At 42.1% G+C, this 17,625-nt stretch overlaps 1 protein-coding gene across 9 annotated transcripts in view; it reads right to left on the reverse strand.

The window, feature by feature from the left end:
- Positions 1–17,625, reverse strand: part of PITPNM3 (PITPNM family member 3) — a 407,952-nt gene that overhangs the window by 152,063 nt on the left and 238,264 nt on the right. For all 9 annotated transcript variants that reach the window (XR_004537058.1, XR_004537057.1, XM_033921390.1 and 6 more), the window contains one exon: positions 17,035–17,270. Coding sequence is in view for 7 of the 9 variants with exons in the window: in XM_033921390.1 (XP_033777281.1) it covers positions 17,035–17,270 (236 nt within the window). In the remaining 2 variants the exon portion in view is untranslated. The remainder of the gene's footprint in view (positions 1–17,034; positions 17,271–17,625) is intronic.

Genomic DNA, 17,625 nt, shown 5'->3' on the forward strand with positions numbered 1-17,625 from the left:
ATCTCTCCCTCCGCACTGATTCTGAGAGCCCCCACGATATGACACTGGATGGCAAATAGCTGGGTTGGGGGGGGGAGTGTTTTAAAAAATGTGTGCAAAGGTCTGCAGTACATCTGACCTCGCGGACCTCACGGATCTGAATTGCACAATGCACATCCTTAAAAATCTGAGGTCCGCGCCACTTTTAGTCTCTGGCTCTGACAGACCTCTATGACATTTTAGTCGCTGACGGATCCTAATGCTTTTCCCTCCCTATGCTGAGACTAAAAGTGGCACAGACCTCAGGGCATGAAGTGGCATGCGGATAACACGAGTGAAAATCTGTACTAAACAGCTATTACCGGTACTTGCTGTATTACTTGCATTGTGCCACAGAAAGCTTCCTTCAGGAGTTCATGGGATGTCATTGTGTAGTAGAGATGCCAAGTCTCACTCAGCAGCAATGTATCAACACTCATAACGCAGGCATCTGCATCTCTCACAATTCCATTGTTCACTTCCCAAACTGTACACTCACAAACATAAGAACATAAGAATAGCCTTACTGGGGAGGGGAAGGCCCATTTTGGAAGACACAAGCCAACAGGGTGGAGGGAATCTGTGTCCCACAGATCACAAACCTACATGGAGGTAAAGGAGAGCGTTGGAGATGGGGGTGGGAGTGTTGTATGGCACTGAGAGAGAGTGGGCATCTCTCCCACTGCAGGGGGAGGGGGCACGACCAGGCAGTGGTTTCTTAGCAGTGGGAGAGAATCGGTATTTCTCCTGAGGGGGAGGGGGGTTCGCAACCACTGCTGCAGGGGGGATTGTTGGTTGGCAGAGGGAGAGAATCAGCATCTCTCCTGCTGCAAGGGGGGTGTTGGCTTCCGGAAACGGGGCGTTGGTTGGCTTTTAGGGGGGTTTTCTTTTCTATCACCAGCAATGGGAAGTTGCAAATTTAGCGAATCTTTGCTACTGTCTGCCAACCTCATTTGCATACACAATTTTTTGAGAATGTCTCGCTCTTTTAAATTCTGGAAGGAAGTGACATCAGAGAGAGCTCAGAAGCCAATGCAGGCAGCAAGTTCTTTGCTGCTCGCACCAAAGTTAAAAAGGTACTAGGGAAGGTGGGGCGGGGAAGGGGCACCGGTAAATAATGAGGTGCCTTGTAAGTCACTTGGATAAGCTGACCACTTGACAAACTTTCTCACCCCCAAATCTTCTCAAGATGAGGTGGAAAAATGTCCATGTGTGGATTTCCTTTTCAACTTTACGTTATTTTCCACTGAATGAAATACTCGCGTAAAAAGGGGGAGCAAAAGCTTAAAACTACAAGCAAGCGTTTATTTTCTCAGTGAAAGTCTCTTAAGTGCCCACAGGCTTTGCCCAAGTGAGGACAGTCCGAAAACCACAATTTCAGTTGATGGTGCCATCCCCTCGCCCGCATTAAAATAGTTCTTTTATTTTTTAATATTCTTTATTCATTTTCAAAATTACATTAGGTGTTAAATATATTCATTCAGATTAACATTAACTACATCACTTACAAACAATCATTGATATATTACATAAAAACATATCCCTTCCCTTTTCCCAACCCACCCACCCTTATATTCAATTATCATATAAAACATGTAATAATAAAATTCCCCCCTCCCTACCCCTTAAATCGATAAGTATAAGGGAAACAATTTCAAATTAATCTTTACAATACTTTCTTAATGGTTTCCACACATCCTGAAACCCCTACATAAATTTTGCATGCACTAAGCCTAGGCAATGAGAGCAATGCCTGTGGGAGTGTGCTGCGGGGGCACAGCCGTCCTGTGTTGCTGCGGAGATCAGGAAGGATGATCAGTTGTCAACTGTGGCTGATGAGCTGAGGACAGGAGTTCCAGCTGATCACTGGGTTCCCCTCCTCACTTTCTCCTCTCGGCCTGTTGCCAGCCTCCAGGATCATCTTCTAAAGTCCCATGCTAAAATGTGTTAAATCCAGATTTCACCACACTTTAGGAAAAGGGCCTCTTAGTTTTGCATGTTTTGGACAGTTCAAAAATATAAACAGCCCGAGAGATACATGTCAAGAAGTACAAAATATGAGAAAATCGCAATCAAATTTCAAAAATGACTTCTCTCATGTAGTTAACTGCATTCACATTGCCCTTTTCGTTTCCCACTGCATTTAATATTACCTGTGCTTTTCTAGGTTTGATAAACCTTTACGTATTACTGCTACTATTTATCATTTCTATAGCGCTGAAAGGCTAGGGTGACCAGATTTTTCCAAAGGAAAATCTGGAGCCATGAACATGCCCCCCGTTCCGTTCATGCCGCGCCCCACTCCACCCCCAGACGGCTTCCGCGGACACAATGTGATGATGTCACGTGCGTGTCACCGCGTTGCATCCATGCATGCGCGGATGCCCCTTTCCCGACGCAATTTTGACGGGAAGCTTTTCAAAACCGGGTTTTTAAAAAGCCGTCCAGACCCCCGGACATGTCCTCGAAAAGGACGACAGATCTGGGGAAATCCGTCTATGAAAGGCATACGCAGCACTGTCCATTCAATAATCAAGGTGGCAATCTAAATCATTTGCTATGTACCCACGGAGTCTTAATCCTGAAATTGATGAGATAGTACGTTGGACTATCTTTGTGTCTTTATTTTAGCTTGTTTCTATTTCTTCATCAGCCACGATGCTGGAAGCTGTTGGTTTGTTTTTTGTTTTGGTTTTTTTGCTTCATATATTTAACTTGACTGGTCCATTGAGCTCTTTCTCCATATTTTTTCAAGACCGAGATGCTGACATACATATGAAACACGCCGTACGTTTTTTGTACCATTACTTGAATTGCTTTCTTGGTTTAGAGATTAATGAAATCTCTCTTTGTTCAGAGCCCGATGTCTGAAGTTGTGCTGGAGATTGAATTGTACCCCTGAGGCTGGCGGCTGCAGCTGCCAAAACACTTCTGCTTCCGCCTGAACTGTCAAGTGCTTTGCGCAACGACGACAGCAAGTGCGTTTTCCAGATCTGGAGAAAATTCCTTCATCAAACAGAGAAGTGCTTCTGAAATTTGTCTCTGCGATTGTGTTTAATGGTTGCTTTTCAAATGCCTGCCCTGCTTGTTTATACTTTTGAACTGGCTTTCACGTTTGCAGAGGCATCGGTAAAAGATATTAGCCCCCTGATGGTTGACTATTTTAATAGTGCCACTGAAAATAGGTCAAACCACTCTGGCACTATCCCTTCATTCTGCAACAGGCTGCCTAACTTTAAGTGCTATTTGCATGCTTAAATTAAGAAAATGCACACATGAATGGAAGTATTTTATAAACAAAGAAGATAAGGATTACCCACGATAAGCAGACAAGCAAACAAACAAGTGGGAATCAAAATCAAACACATAGAGAGGTGAATGGACTACATAAGTATCTAAAATGTTTATGTTTTTTTAGAATTTGATATACCGCTCCCGCATTTTACTGACCTAAGCGGTTACAATGTAACAATTGAACACTGAAAGGAACTCCATCGAACATATTCAGATAGGAAAGGTAGAGATAGAGAAAGATACCAAAAAATTACTATAAAACTAAAGTAAATTTAAGAAAATTAAAAAATAAACTGAAGTGAAATAAAGGTCCAATTGGGCTCAGTCCAGTGCAAGGCAACAGCAGGACACAATGGCCGAGATAATTCTTTGATGTCAATCCATCATTGGCTAAAGACGATCTCAGGATCCCCATCGCAGGAGCCGGGTCAACAGCCAAAGATTGTAGATAGAAAAGAAGGAGCGGTCAAAGGCAGTAGAAAACCGGAGCAAATATCGGCTCCTTCAAAGTTGAGGTAGAAGAGGCAGGAGGATCCCAAGGGCCGAAGGCATCATGCCAAGGAGAGCTGGAGGATCAGACAGGAGGTTTCCAGCTGTCAGGCCACACAGGCCTCATCAACCTATCTCCGGCTCCCGGCGATTCCCTGCAAGCAGATCCCCAGTAGTAGCGGATCGCAGAACAAAGTCAGGCAAGAAAGAAGATGATCCTGGAGGCTGGCAACAGGCCGAGAGGAGAAAGTGAGGAGGGGAACCCAGTGATTAGCTGGAACTCCTGTCCTCCGCTCATCAGACACAGTTGACAGCTGATCATCCTTCCTGATCTCCGCAGCAACACAGGACTGCTGTGCCCCCGCAGCACACTCCCACAGGCATTGCTCTTGTCTTGGTGGGCAAATTCCAACCTCTCCATCACCTCGGTAAATTCCCCACTCCACTGCAAGGTGAGAAGAATGTTTACTGCCGTCAAGGCCGTTAAGACCGTAAGCCTATAGAACCAGATATGAAGAAGATTAGATAAATCAAAGCAAGGAGAACTGCAGTAACTTGTACAATGATACAGGCAAAGTTTATTAAAATAATTGTGGTTAAAAACAACACCTTAAAATTAAACCACGGGACCCAACATGGTCCGTGTTTCGGTACACGCCTTCTTCAGGGGTCCTAGGTTGGAAAGGAGTCAAATTGAACCGCAAAAAGCATGCTGAAGCCTGCGTGAAGACGAATGTTGAAGAGCAGCTTGTATCATTGTACAAGTTACTGCAGTTCTCCTTGCTTTGTTTTTGTCTTCGACCCCTTTACTGCAGATTTTGTTGGTTCTTCCTTTTTTTGTTTGTGAAGATTAGATAAATAAAATGAATGAACTGAAGGGCCAAAAATTCAAAATCATATCATAAATGAAGAACAAATTAAAGGATGATGAAAAATAAAGTAAAGATGTAAATGGAACTTAAAAAAAAAAATTCATATAGAAACAAGGAAGGGAGATGGCACAGCAGGTGACTTAGGGCTCCTTTTACAAAGCCGCGTTAGCGGTTTAATGCGTGTAATAGCGTGCACTAATTTGCCGGCCACATTAGCCGCTACCGCCTCCTCTTGAGCAGGCGTTAGTTTTTTGGCTAGCGCGGGGGTTAGCCCGTGCTAAAAAGGTGCGTGCGATAAAGCCGCTAACGTGGCTTCGTAAAAGGAGCCCTTAAAAGGCTGCCATCTTGTCAGAATCAACCTGTATCGTTATAAAATAAGTCTAGCTTTCAAATAGAAAAGATATTTTTTTTTTTTTTTAGATTTGCATTTAAAATAAAACACAGTGTTGGCTGTATTTTTTTTTTTTTTTAACAGTGGCTGCAATTTATAAAATATTAGCAAACAAACAAGTGGGAATCAAGAAACAGGCACACAGAGGTGGCTGGATTACATAAGTATCTAAAATGGACTCATCCCAAGCTGTTTTCGGCAGAAAGCTCCTCCTCCCTCCCGCCGGCTGGCTTGTTTTTGTGCCGCTCATGGCCTAATGATTTCTGTCCTAGAGTCTCCGAAACCGGGCTTGGTAGAACCTGACCCTGGCAGTGGTTTTCTTTTGTCCTGCCGCTGATTCCATCTTATCGGACCATGCCATCAAGCTAAGTTTGCTGTTTTTCACCTAGGAGTCGGCTGGGGGATTCCCAGAGCATCCTACTCTGTCTTTACTTTAGCACTGTAGTGTTCTGATTAATTTATCACATAATTATTTCATTCATTGTTGTGCGATTAAATTGAGTACTCCAGAGGGGTCCAGTGATGGTGTGCAGTGTGTGTAAAGCGCTGGAGAATTTTCTCCCTTCGCTTATCCTACACACTGAGGACCTCTCCTTCACATATTATATTTTGGACTAAAATATTTGATGCTTTAGACAGAGTGGGTCGCTCTGAGAGTCTATTCGACTTTTTACTGCTTCATGTGGTTTCTATTTAGTATCTTTTTGCAGTATTTTCTGGAGTTATTGTGTGATTACAGTTTTATCAGCCAACACGCACATTGCGATCTATGGACAGGATGTGCCTGACGGTGCCATCTCTGAGTTCTGTGATCAGGAAGTCACAAGAGGCTCTCTATGCAGGGCCCAGTTTATTGGAATGCTCTCCCCTTGGAGTTAAGACAAGTCCCTACGTTGCTGCAGTTTAGAAAACATTTGAAAACTGTTGTATTTGAACGTTATTATGTTCAGTGAGATTAATTGATGAGGGAGCAGTTTCTGACTATCTTCATTTTTCAATGTTATGGAATCAGTTTTTTTTTGTATTAATGCTCGTATATTGTTTATATCAGGGGTGCCCAACGTGTCGATCGCGATCGACAGGTCGTTCACTCAGGCGACCCCAGTCGATCGCATAGCAGGTTCCCTTCTTCCCTTCTCTTTTTTTCCCCTCCTGACTGGCCCGCCTCTTAAAGAACGCTGGCCAATCAGAGTGCTGGAAGGGCGGGGTGAAGGTCGGTGGGGTACGGAGCTCAGCGCATCACAAGAAATAGAAGCGCCTGTAATGATTGAGGTAAGAGCGAGGCCTAATGCTGCCCGATATACAATTTTAAAAACCCCAAAATCGGCCTCCCAATCAGTGGCGTACCGAGGTGGGGCGGTCCGCCCCCGCCCCGGGTGCACGGCTTGGAGGGATGCACAGCCGTCCGGGTCCTCCTGCCCTTCCTTTCCACCGGTCTGCGTACGGGGCTCGCACCCGCCGCCCAAATGGTGCTGTTGGTTATCGCAAGACTCGCGGGAGTTGACGGCACCATTCGAGCGTCAGCGCGGGACCAGGCAGGTGCGAGCCCCGAGCACGGACCAGGGGAAAAGAAAGGCAGGATGACCCGGACCTGGCCGGCTGTGCACCCCTCCAAGCCGTGCACCCGGGCGGATCGTCCCCCTTCTAAATCCATTGAACTTGTCTTTTATTCAGTTCCACTAATGAGCATTGTGACAGGCAGTTCTTATGGGGCAGTTCTTGGAGGTATTTCTTTGTTTTTCTGTGCCTAAGTATTCTATTAATTTAACTTCCTTATTCCTGTGGGGATCTTCAAAGGGGACGAATGGGAGACGGCCGGTGGCAGGTGGTACTTTAGCAATTCTTACAGGTTGCCATAGGCCTCAGGAGCTGTCTTCCCTCTGCCGTGGTCCTGCCCCTCCTCTAAGTCAGAGACAGGCTTGGGGCAGAGGGAAGACAGCTCCTGAGGCCTATGGCAACCTGCAAGGATCGCTAAAGTACCAACGATCCTCTCTGCAGACTGCTCCCTGCTGGAATTAGGTAAATGGATGTGGGGAGGGTAGGCCTTCGGGGGAGGGGGGGTGCAGTCCTTCAAGGGGTAGTGCAGGCCTTCAGGGGGGAGTCAACCTTTGAGGGGGAATGTGCAGACCTTCAGGGGGGGGTCAGGCCTTCCGGGGAGGGGGGCTGTATAATAAAAAAATATTTGAACATAAATACACTCGGTGTGTATATATATATATATAAATAAATATATATATATATATATATATGTTTAGCATTTTTATTGTTCGTAGATCATTTTGACTTGGTCATTTTAAAAGTAGCTCGCAAGCCCAAAAAGTGTGGGCACCCCTGGTTTATATGTTTTATGCATTAGGTTGCAGATCTGTGTATACTGTTTGTTTTTTCATTTGTATTTTATTCTGTATGTGCAGTTGGTACCTGCTTAGAATTGTTGGATACGTGGGCTATAAATATTTTAAATAAATAACCTACCATGCCTCTCCCTATACACCCCCTTTCTACCTGTTTGACCACCTTAAGATCATGAGAAATGATCATCCTCAAGTCTCACTCTTCTTTCGAGCACAGAAGTACTTCTCTTCCTAAACGGTGTAAAACTTATCCGGCCAGGATAACTGCATCATAAGACTGCATAAAAGTCAGTCCTATCTCTATCAGGAAAGCATTGCCACTAAAGTGCTGAATATTGACTTCACCAGATATTCAGTGCTGAAGCCCAGACTGAATATTCAAGACCGCCATCAGCGGTGGTCTGCAAAATGCTCACTGCCACTGGCTGAATAGTTACCCCATAGAATATGGTCTTTGTTGTACACTCAAGTTTCAAGTTTATTAGGTTTTTATATAAGCGGTTTCACAAAAGTGGTATATCAAGTCAGAATAAACTTGAAACTTCCCTATCTGTCCTGGTGGGCTCCCAATCTATCTAACATATCTGGAGCTATGGTGCCCAGGGTCACAAGGAACAGCATGGGGTTTGAACCCACAACCCCACGGTGCTGAGGCTGTAGCTCTAACCACTGCGCCACACACTCCTTGGGTAATCATGTGCTGTTTTATGTAAAGGATGCCGCCGTTGCCTAATCATTATGGAAGTAATTGATACTAACATTTACCCACCGATTATGAAAATGTTTAGAATAATAACATTTATATAACTGCACAAATTCTGCCTAAGCACCATTATGTAAATACTTGCTTAACTTAAATATAGCAATGCATATTTGCAAGGGGATGCTCACTTGGGCAGGGCTCACATACGCTTGGAGAGGCATAATAAAAAAAAGCGTTTTGGGCCTAAATCACTAGTTGCCCAAAGTTGGCAGTGTCTAAAGTCCATTCCTGAAAAATATGTCCAAAATATTTGTTGTCTTCAAAAATCATCTATGTATACATCCAGCCGTTTGATTGGCCAGACCTCTAAGTTGTCTATCTTTATACCCCATTCTCATCCAAAAATGCGTCCAAGTCAAAAATGCCTAGAACTAGACCTATTAAACATGGGAGGGGCCAGCAAAGTGTTGTTATGTTTGTGTGTTTTTATTTTAACCTAATGTTTAACTTATGTAAATCGCATTGGATTTGGAGTATGCGAGTAAATCAAAGAATTTAAATAAACTTGAAACTTGAATGAACTGGACACCCAGACATGGCAACACAGTAGCGGTGCACCTCACAGAGTACTGCTGCGAAAGTCACAAAAAGGGTGCCATCTCACCACAACTCCCTTATAGATCCCAAAACCTACTTGACCAACTATCTACAACCCCAATAGCCCCAGACTACTTAAGCCACCTCTGTGCTGCTTTACTAGGCTTTCCTATGCCAGGTGCTGATGTTTTGGAGGCAGGCATTTACATTTTTATTCCGATTTTTATGGTGTTGTGGGGGGGCCACTGGGGCAGTGTGCACTGGGGGATCACTGGGGCAGTGTGTGGGTGTCTATACTTTGTGTCTGCAGTGGTTATCTGGTTACTTTGAATACCTTCTTGGCACTTAGACTTGCTTTTATATCACCTAAGTCAAAATGTACATGTTCCGTCTAGGCAGCCTCGTTAAGCTTTCGGTTATACTTGCAGTATGACTAAGTCTAGGTCAGCCCAAATCCTGCCCTCACCACTCCTCCTAAAATGCCCCTTTCAGCTCTGGGAGTACAGCAACACTGAAAAGGCCTATTTTTAGGTACGTCTAAAACCCGTTCCGATTATTGGCACTTGGACGACTTGTCTTGTAGATCATCCAAGTGCCGATTTAGGCGAGATTTTAGATGTCTTTCCGTTTCGATTATGACCCCCCTAATGTATAGAATACTGTAAGTTATGCACATGTTTCTGGCATTCAGGCACCAAAACGCACCAGGTCTACGGCTGGCATTAAGTACCCATATCTAAACTGTTGATGCATATATAAGCAGTTAAGCTAGCATTCTATAAAGGAAAATAGGCACCTATGTTCCTCTGCAGAATGGGCTCTCACCAGGTGCCGGCCAACTGTAGTGTACATGGAGGCTTGAATGAGATGGACACTTATTCCCTAAAAGTTGAAAAACCAGCAACTTAAAGTAGGTCAATGGAATGCCATCAGGAAGTCATGGAATCGTCAAAACTAGAACTTGAAAGAATCAACATCCCAGGGTTTCCCAGGAACAAAGCCCGTGGCCTCACAGACTAAGGACTGGAGACATGTGGTTGAGCTACAGAGGGCTGTTTGATTGCAACCTGAGCTCCCAAAAATGTGTCTTATCAATGGCAGAAAACAAAAGGCTTGTGGAAAGTTGATGTCCTAGATGAATGCTTTGTTAAGACAAATAAATAATCCACATAAAAACATCTAGGGCCTGAACCACTGGAAACATATGGACCAAATAAGGTCCGTGTTTCGATGCAATTGTCTTCTTCAGGAGTCCCTATTGGTCCTATAGAGAGACTTGTAGATTAATTACAACGGTAATCTCTGCGCTAAGACTGCAAGACAATTGTGTTGAAACACGGACCATGTTGGGTCCATATGTTTCCAGTGGTTCAGGCCCTAGATGTTTTTATGTGGATTATTTATTTGTCTTAATAAAGCCTTCATCTTGGACATCAACTGTCCACAAGCCTTTTGTTTTTTGGTCGTGTCCTCTCTGTGGAGGGATCAGGGTCAATTTCCATGTTGTTCTTATCAATGGCAGTACATAAGAAGATCCAGACTAAGTCAACTTTTGAAATTAAACAAGAAACTGACTGTTATACCCCAGCATATTACTGATAATTTTGTTCAGAATATTATATGTCTCCTCAAGTCTGCTTACCTGAACTCCTGAACCTTAGTGTTACCTTGACAACATCAAATGCTTTACTAAGAACCCAACAGCTTTTCCCTAAATTCAGTTGCCTGCGTAACACTCAAATAACATCAGTAAGGACAGACTTGGGTGTTACCAAAACAAGAGAACAAAAGAGCAAGACCAGTCCCTGCAACACCTCATTAACGCCAGATGGGACCTGAATGTTATCCAAACAAAGAAACTGGCCAGAGGGGTAACTGAAATTCAGCATGCTACCGACATGAATCCACAAGTCTGTTTATCTGACATTTTGACCTCTTTGACCTGAATGTTGCCCAAACAACTTCAAAGGGACCGACCTGGGGTGTGCCTGAATCAAAGGACGCTGTTACTGCAGGACCAGCTGTTTAACTCAGCAGCTTATAAGGACGGAATTCTGCTCCTAGAATCCAGAATCCTAGCCGGCTATCCAAGACGTCAGGTCTAACGGGGCAGACTCCTGTGTCCTACTCGCCTATCCATTGAGGGATTCCGAATGGTGAAGGGAGGGTTTACGTGAGATACGGTGATGATAATTTATTCTTATATATATATATTAAAGTGTTATTGTTTATGCTTTATATTGTCTGTGTGTTTTTCTGAGTATCTCTGATCATCCCACTTGACAGAAATTAGTGGCGGAACAAATTGGTACCAGAAGTGGGGTTGATCTAATGATGTCAGAAAAACTAACTAGGCAACAAGGGGTTGAGGAGCAGGCTCCCAATCCCTCCATTCCAAATGGGAATGAAATTATGGGAAAATTAATGACCACTGAGTGGTCTGTAGAAGCAGGATTGTGTGAATCCTGTACTTTTGGAAGTAGGGATCCACATGAATTATGTGCCTCCTTACAAAAGGTGAAAATCTCAAAAGGAAAAGAGCAAGAAGTAATTTCTAGACAAGGAAGGATGATTTTGTCAGACTGGAGGAATTTGCATGAAGCTAAACAGGAATTACAATTGAAATTAGAAGAGCTGGAAAAGAAAAGGAATAAACAACAGCATGCCATTACAATGCTACAATGTCAGAATAAATTGTTAATGGATAAGGTAGAAACCTATCAAAATGTAATAGAACAGTCAGCTATGCAATATGCACAATATAAATACAAGAAACGGAGGTGGAAAGTGAGTTACAGAAAAGTTAAAATCTTAATTTATCATCTGCCGAATGATTGGAATCCAAACAAACGGGATGGGAATATTTGGGATTCAAATTCTAATAACAGGGAGGATGTTACTCCACATGAAATCATGGATATGATGGCACGCTTTACACAGCAGCCTGGGAAACCACTAATACAGTGGGTAGTTCGGGTGCAGGAGCTGGGTGCAGCAGGGATTATGTTAGATGCCACAGATGCCCCTAAATTTGTTCAAATTAGTCAAGAAGTAGCAATGCCTTATCCTGAAAAAATTGCCCAAAGGTCTTTATTAGAGATAATTAGTAGGGGTGTCACGATACGATATCCCCTTGAATCTGACTGGCCTTCCAATGATAAAGTTTGGTATACATTGAAAGATGCACAAATGAGAATTAAGGAAGAGGCTATGAAGGTAGCTTTAGTAATAGGTCACGCTGACACATATATGTCATTACCTTTTACTGTATCCATGAGAAATAAAATTATCAGGTATGCTGCACCGGCATACAAACAGGTAATTATGACTCTGTTGATCAATCAAACAGACAGGTCTATTTTGGAAGTCTTGGAAGCGGTCCGACAGTTAGGAGATCTGGGAGACTGGGGACCTCAAACTACTTTTGATAAAAAGAGGGAAGGACAATCCAATTCAAACAGGGCTAAGCGGGTGTCTCGGAGGAATATGTTTTTGGCATTAATAAAAGATGGTGTAAAGAGGGAAGAAATAGATGGAAAAAATACAAGGACATTATGGGGAATGTACAAAAGTAGAGGACTGGGAAAGAAATCTATGCCTCAAGCACAAGTGAACAAAGGAGAGAGGGTGCCAACGGCTTCCCCTGAGGAAGCTGTTTCCATTCTTTATCCTGATTTAAAAGGGTGGAAGTGTTGGGAGGATCAATAATGTGAATGCCGAGCCTCAGTGTGTGCCTGGACCAAATTAGAACAGTGTCCGCAGGTAGAGATAAATATTTAGTAGAAACCTGGGGAGCAACAGGTACAAGCTGTAGTGGACGCTGGGGTGTAGGAATATAAATATCAGGATTGGGGGGAAAATTATACAAGCAGGAAGAAAAAATTTTACAAATTTTAAAATTGGACAATTACCAATATGGGATTAATCTATGGGATTCCTTGCCAGATATCCAAAAAGGGTTAACATGACAGCTTGCATTTTTTTTTTACTATCCCTATAGTGGAGCAATGTCCATGCATTCACTTGGCAAGGGAGGCAATATACATATACCAGACTACCACAAAAAATACTTACAGATGCCTAGAGGTGATAGAGTAAGCTAAACTGTAGAAATATTGCTAAGTGACCTTTATAATGTATAAAGTTTTGTTAGATAGTATAAGGAAGTTGCACTCCAAGTAATTTTGCAAATGTGTCTTTTACCTAAAACACTAATATTGTGAACCACTGTACATGCACGTAAACCTCTCTTGTATATTTTATAGATTAAAAATTCCCTGCTTGAATTTTTATGATTGTGTGACAGAACTTTGAAATGGAAGAAAATAGAAAAGAAGACCAGTAAAACTATATAGAGCAATTAACTTAAATTTCTCTCTCTTTCTTTTAGAAGCTTATTATCTAGACATGATCCGGAGAACCAATTTCACTGTGCCACATTTAAAATGCTTCCAGCAATGTGACCTGATAGTGGGAATCCAATGGATACCACATTTGTTTGTGACTCTTTTGATTAATAGTGTGCTTATTTACAGATTAAATTCAACCCTGAATCATTACTGATGGAAGAAAGCATGCCAGAGCTCTGTGTTTGTCTGTTTCTGTTATGTGTTGTCTGTTTTAGCTTATGGGGTACCCCAACATTGGCCATTTCCAGAGTTTATTCCACCCCTTCTATTAGTCCAAATGGTACCATATCCCTTTCCAACAAAGATTCCCCCACATACCAGAAAGTATCTTATGAAAACCATGCTCACAATGATTTTATGCTATGGCTCACAGGTAATAGAGGCCAGCAGCATGCCAGATTTTAGGAATAAAGGGGACGCCCATGTGGGATCCCTACATGGGTCAGGGCAAAGGGTCTATAGAGTGGGCAGACTTGATGGGCCTTGGCCCTTTTCTGCCGTCATCTTACTATGTTTCTATGTTTTTATACAGCCCAATGATAATTTAGTTAGGGGTTATATTATAAAAGGATATCTGAAGAGAAATAATTAGAAAGCTTTATACCTGGTAAAATGGTGTTCATTGGTATTTGATATTTGCTAAATAAAATAAAAAAAAAATAGTCTCTCTTTATTTAACTTACCAGGTATAAACAGTGCAGTGCACATCTCTGACATAAGTTATTTTGTTATCACATTCTGTACGTGTGTATGGTCTCTTTTAAATGACATAATAATTATGTCCAGAATATAAAAAGGTATATTTTCTGAATGTCCTACAGAATACCTTTAAGTGCATTAGTGTTGTTTCTCTTATCTCACACAAATACTACCTTACACGCAAGTATTGTGTCAAATGTTATCACATTCTGTACGTGTGTATGGTCTCTCTTAAATGACATAATAATTATGTCCAGAACATAAAAAGGTATATTTTCTGAATGTCCTACAGAATACCTTTAAGTGCATTAGTGTTGTTTCTCTTATCTCACACAAATACTACCTTACACACAAGTATTGTGTCAAATGTTATCACATTCTGTACGTGTGTATGGTCTCTCTTAAAAATGACATAATAATTATGTCCAGAACATAAAAAGGTGTATTTTCTAAATGTCCTACAGACTACCTTTAAGTGCATTAGTGTTGCTTCTCTCATCTCACCCAAATACTACTTTACACACAAGTATTGTGTTACATGTTATCACCTTCTGTACATAAAGTGGTTTTTCTCCTTTTTCTCTTATACTCTCTTTTACCACTAGGGGGGTTTAATGTAACTAAAGCATTGAAGTTAAACAGTTATGAGGAAATATTTTCCTTGAAAAATCACGTACTGGGAAATGTTATTCCATATAGACTTTCATCCTTTTGTGATAAAATTGGTCAGCTCTGCTCTCTCATTCTGATGATTTGGCTAACATGCTGGGTTAAGAGAAAATTTCACCAGACCGAGAAGATGAAGACGCAACCAGACATACAGTGCCGTGCCATGAGGCTGTTATGTGGCACCGACTTGGGAATAGAAGTGAGCCTATATCCTGCCACTTCACATTAGGGCTGGTCTGTGGAGGTGGTGCCTGAAACTTACATGAGTGAAGGCATGTGAGTGGCATAGCAAGCCTATTGAAACTGGAGCATAGCCAGACCCTAACCAAAGATGCTAAGAAAAAACGGGATACCAGATAACTGCAGTGATCGATGGTGAATATGAAGCTACCCTAACTGTATGCCATGAGTAAGAGCACAAATATAATATTAATAAGATTATTAATTTTCATGATTCCCAATACGTGATACTTTCAAGTGAAAGGCCTAATTAGCAAGAAATATTAGGGAATGCAAGAACACCAGGTTTAGCACATAAGGAAATAAATTATGAAAGGAAAATTAATTTTCCCATTTTACCTTTGCTTAAAAGTAGAATAGATACTATTGTTTCTGAAATACTGGCTGGCAAAGAAGCATATTTTGACTCCAGAGTAGCAGATGTATTTAGAAGGGAAGGCGAATGGGTGACAAATACTGTTGTCGGACACTCTCTCCCTTAATTCGGAGGACTTCTAAATTTGGAGAAGCAAACTTGAGTATCCAGGAGTGGAATGTTATACCCCAGCATATTACTGATAATTTTGTTCAGAATATTATATGTCTCCTCAAGTCTGCTTACCTGAACTCCTGAACCTTAGTGTTACCTTGACAACATCAAATGCTTTACTAAGAACCCAACAGCTTTTCCCTAAATTCAGTTGCCTGCGTAACACTCAAATAACATCAGTAAGGACAGACTTGGGTGTTACCAAAACAAGAGAACAAAAGAGCAAGACCAGTCCCTGCAACACCTCATTAACGCCAGATGGGACCTGAATGTTATCCAAACAAAGAAACTGGCCAGAGGGGTAACTGAAATTCAGCATGCTACCGACATGAATCCACAAGTCTGTTTATCTGACATTTTGACCTCTTTGACCTGAATGTTGCCCAAACAACTTCAAAGGGACCGACCTGGGGTGTGCCTGAATCAAAGGACGCTGTTACTGCAGGACCAGCTGTTTAACTCAGCAGCTTATAAGGACGGAATTCTGCTCCTAGAATCCAGAATCCTAGCCGGCTATCCAAGACGTCAGGTCTAACGGGGCAGACTCCTGTGTCCTACTCGCCTATCCATTGAGGGATTCTGAATGGTGAAGGGAGGGTTTACGTGAGATACGGTGATGATAATTTATTCTTATATATATATATTAAAGTGTTATTGTTTATGCTTTATATTGTCTGTGTGTTTTTCTGAGTATCTCTGATCATCCCACTTGACAGAAATTAGTGGCGGAACACTGACACTATTGTAAAGGATAGAGATTCAAAGGAAACTACATGAAACATTAGAAAGATCTCTAAGGAATCTGAACTATTATAAACTAAACATATCAAAAATCGTTTTTACCAATATGAACCCCAAATGCTCAGAGATGTGTGGCCATGATTGGGTGGTGAGTCTTGCTATAGGAGCTATGTCTCTTGGCGAGGCTACACATCGCTGAGCATTTGGGGTTCATATTGGTAAAAACGATTTTTGATATGTTTAGTTTATAATAGTTCAGATTCCTTAGAGATCTTTCTCATCCAGCTAGACAAGACCTTGCTGGTTCAGTTTTCGATGGTCTCCATATGCAGCTACTTCTACTCCAGCTCCTTGCACAGTTTCGGTGCAATTTTTCTGTACCTGCTTCATGCTCCATTCCTGTTCTCCCCTTTGTTCCTATGTCACATCCGGTTCCTGCATCACTGGTTGGTTCCCGTTTTTCCTGCGGTTACTTTTCCATGACTATTCCAGCTTTACATCGAGCTCTATTCTGCCTGGTTTCCATCTTGCTGGACTCTTCCCAGGGCCTAAACTCTCCATCTACTATCTTGCCTAGAGAAATCCTGACAATCCCTGGCTGCGCCTACTCAGTTTTCATTTTGATTTATGAGAGAAAATGAGTACACAAGGAAACATTTAACCCACATAATATTTTAACTTGCAGAATTTAAAGTTAACCAAACCTATGTCAAGCAAAAAGATAAATGAGCCGATCCATGACAGCTATTGTGTAAATAGGACAATTTGTGGTCTCTGCCTGCTTATCATTCACAACAGATATCATGTTTTAAAGAAAAGCGAATGCAAGAAATGTCAGCCTTCTATTGTCCTTTTGTTTTACACTCAGCAGGTTCTAGTGATTCAGCTCTAATAAATACATTCTGAATGTCAACAGACAGCTAGAATATATATCATACAGCTACAAGCGCAAAGCCAGAGCAGTTACCGAAAGAATTATAAATCAGTTCAAAGTTAATAATTTTGTATTCAAATAAGAGTCTGGCTTACTTGGAGACCAGAGAAAAGGCCTCAGAACAGATAGCTGGACAAGGCACCAATTTGATGAGCATGTGCCCTAGACTCGCTGGGAAATGTGCCTGGGTCACCTTCTCGAACACGGAATTGAAGGTGTTGATGTCTGCAGTCTTGCAGTTCTGATCGCCGCCTCCGGTGTCCAAGATGTTCCCACCGTGAAGAACCAAAATCAGGACATGGGTTTTGCAGCTTCCTTGCTGACTTCCATCCTAGGAATGTTTAAAAGAACATGTTGAAGATGCAGCCCACTGCAAAGGAACATCTCTTCTACAGAGGGATGAATATTAACTCGTTACAGTCGCTATATGTACGCTACCAAGCCCATCAACTGAAAAGGGAATCAGGGAGCATATGAAGGTGATACCTTTATTGATCCCACAGAGAAAGGGTCCAATATTCAGCCAGCGGAGGCGAGAGTTTTGCTCACTGCTGGATTCACGAATATTCAAAGCTAAGATCTGTGTGGGTTTCAGCTTTGAATATCCGGTTATGTTTAAGCCGGCTAACACATAGCCATTTAAGTCACTATTCAGCACTTAAGCAGCCATGGACTAGCATGTTAAA

Source organism: Geotrypetes seraphini, chromosome 15, assembly GCF_902459505.1.
Source record: "Geotrypetes seraphini chromosome 15, aGeoSer1.1, whole genome shotgun sequence".
Classification (NCBI taxonomy): Eukaryota; Metazoa; Chordata; class Amphibia; order Gymnophiona; family Dermophiidae; genus Geotrypetes; species Geotrypetes seraphini.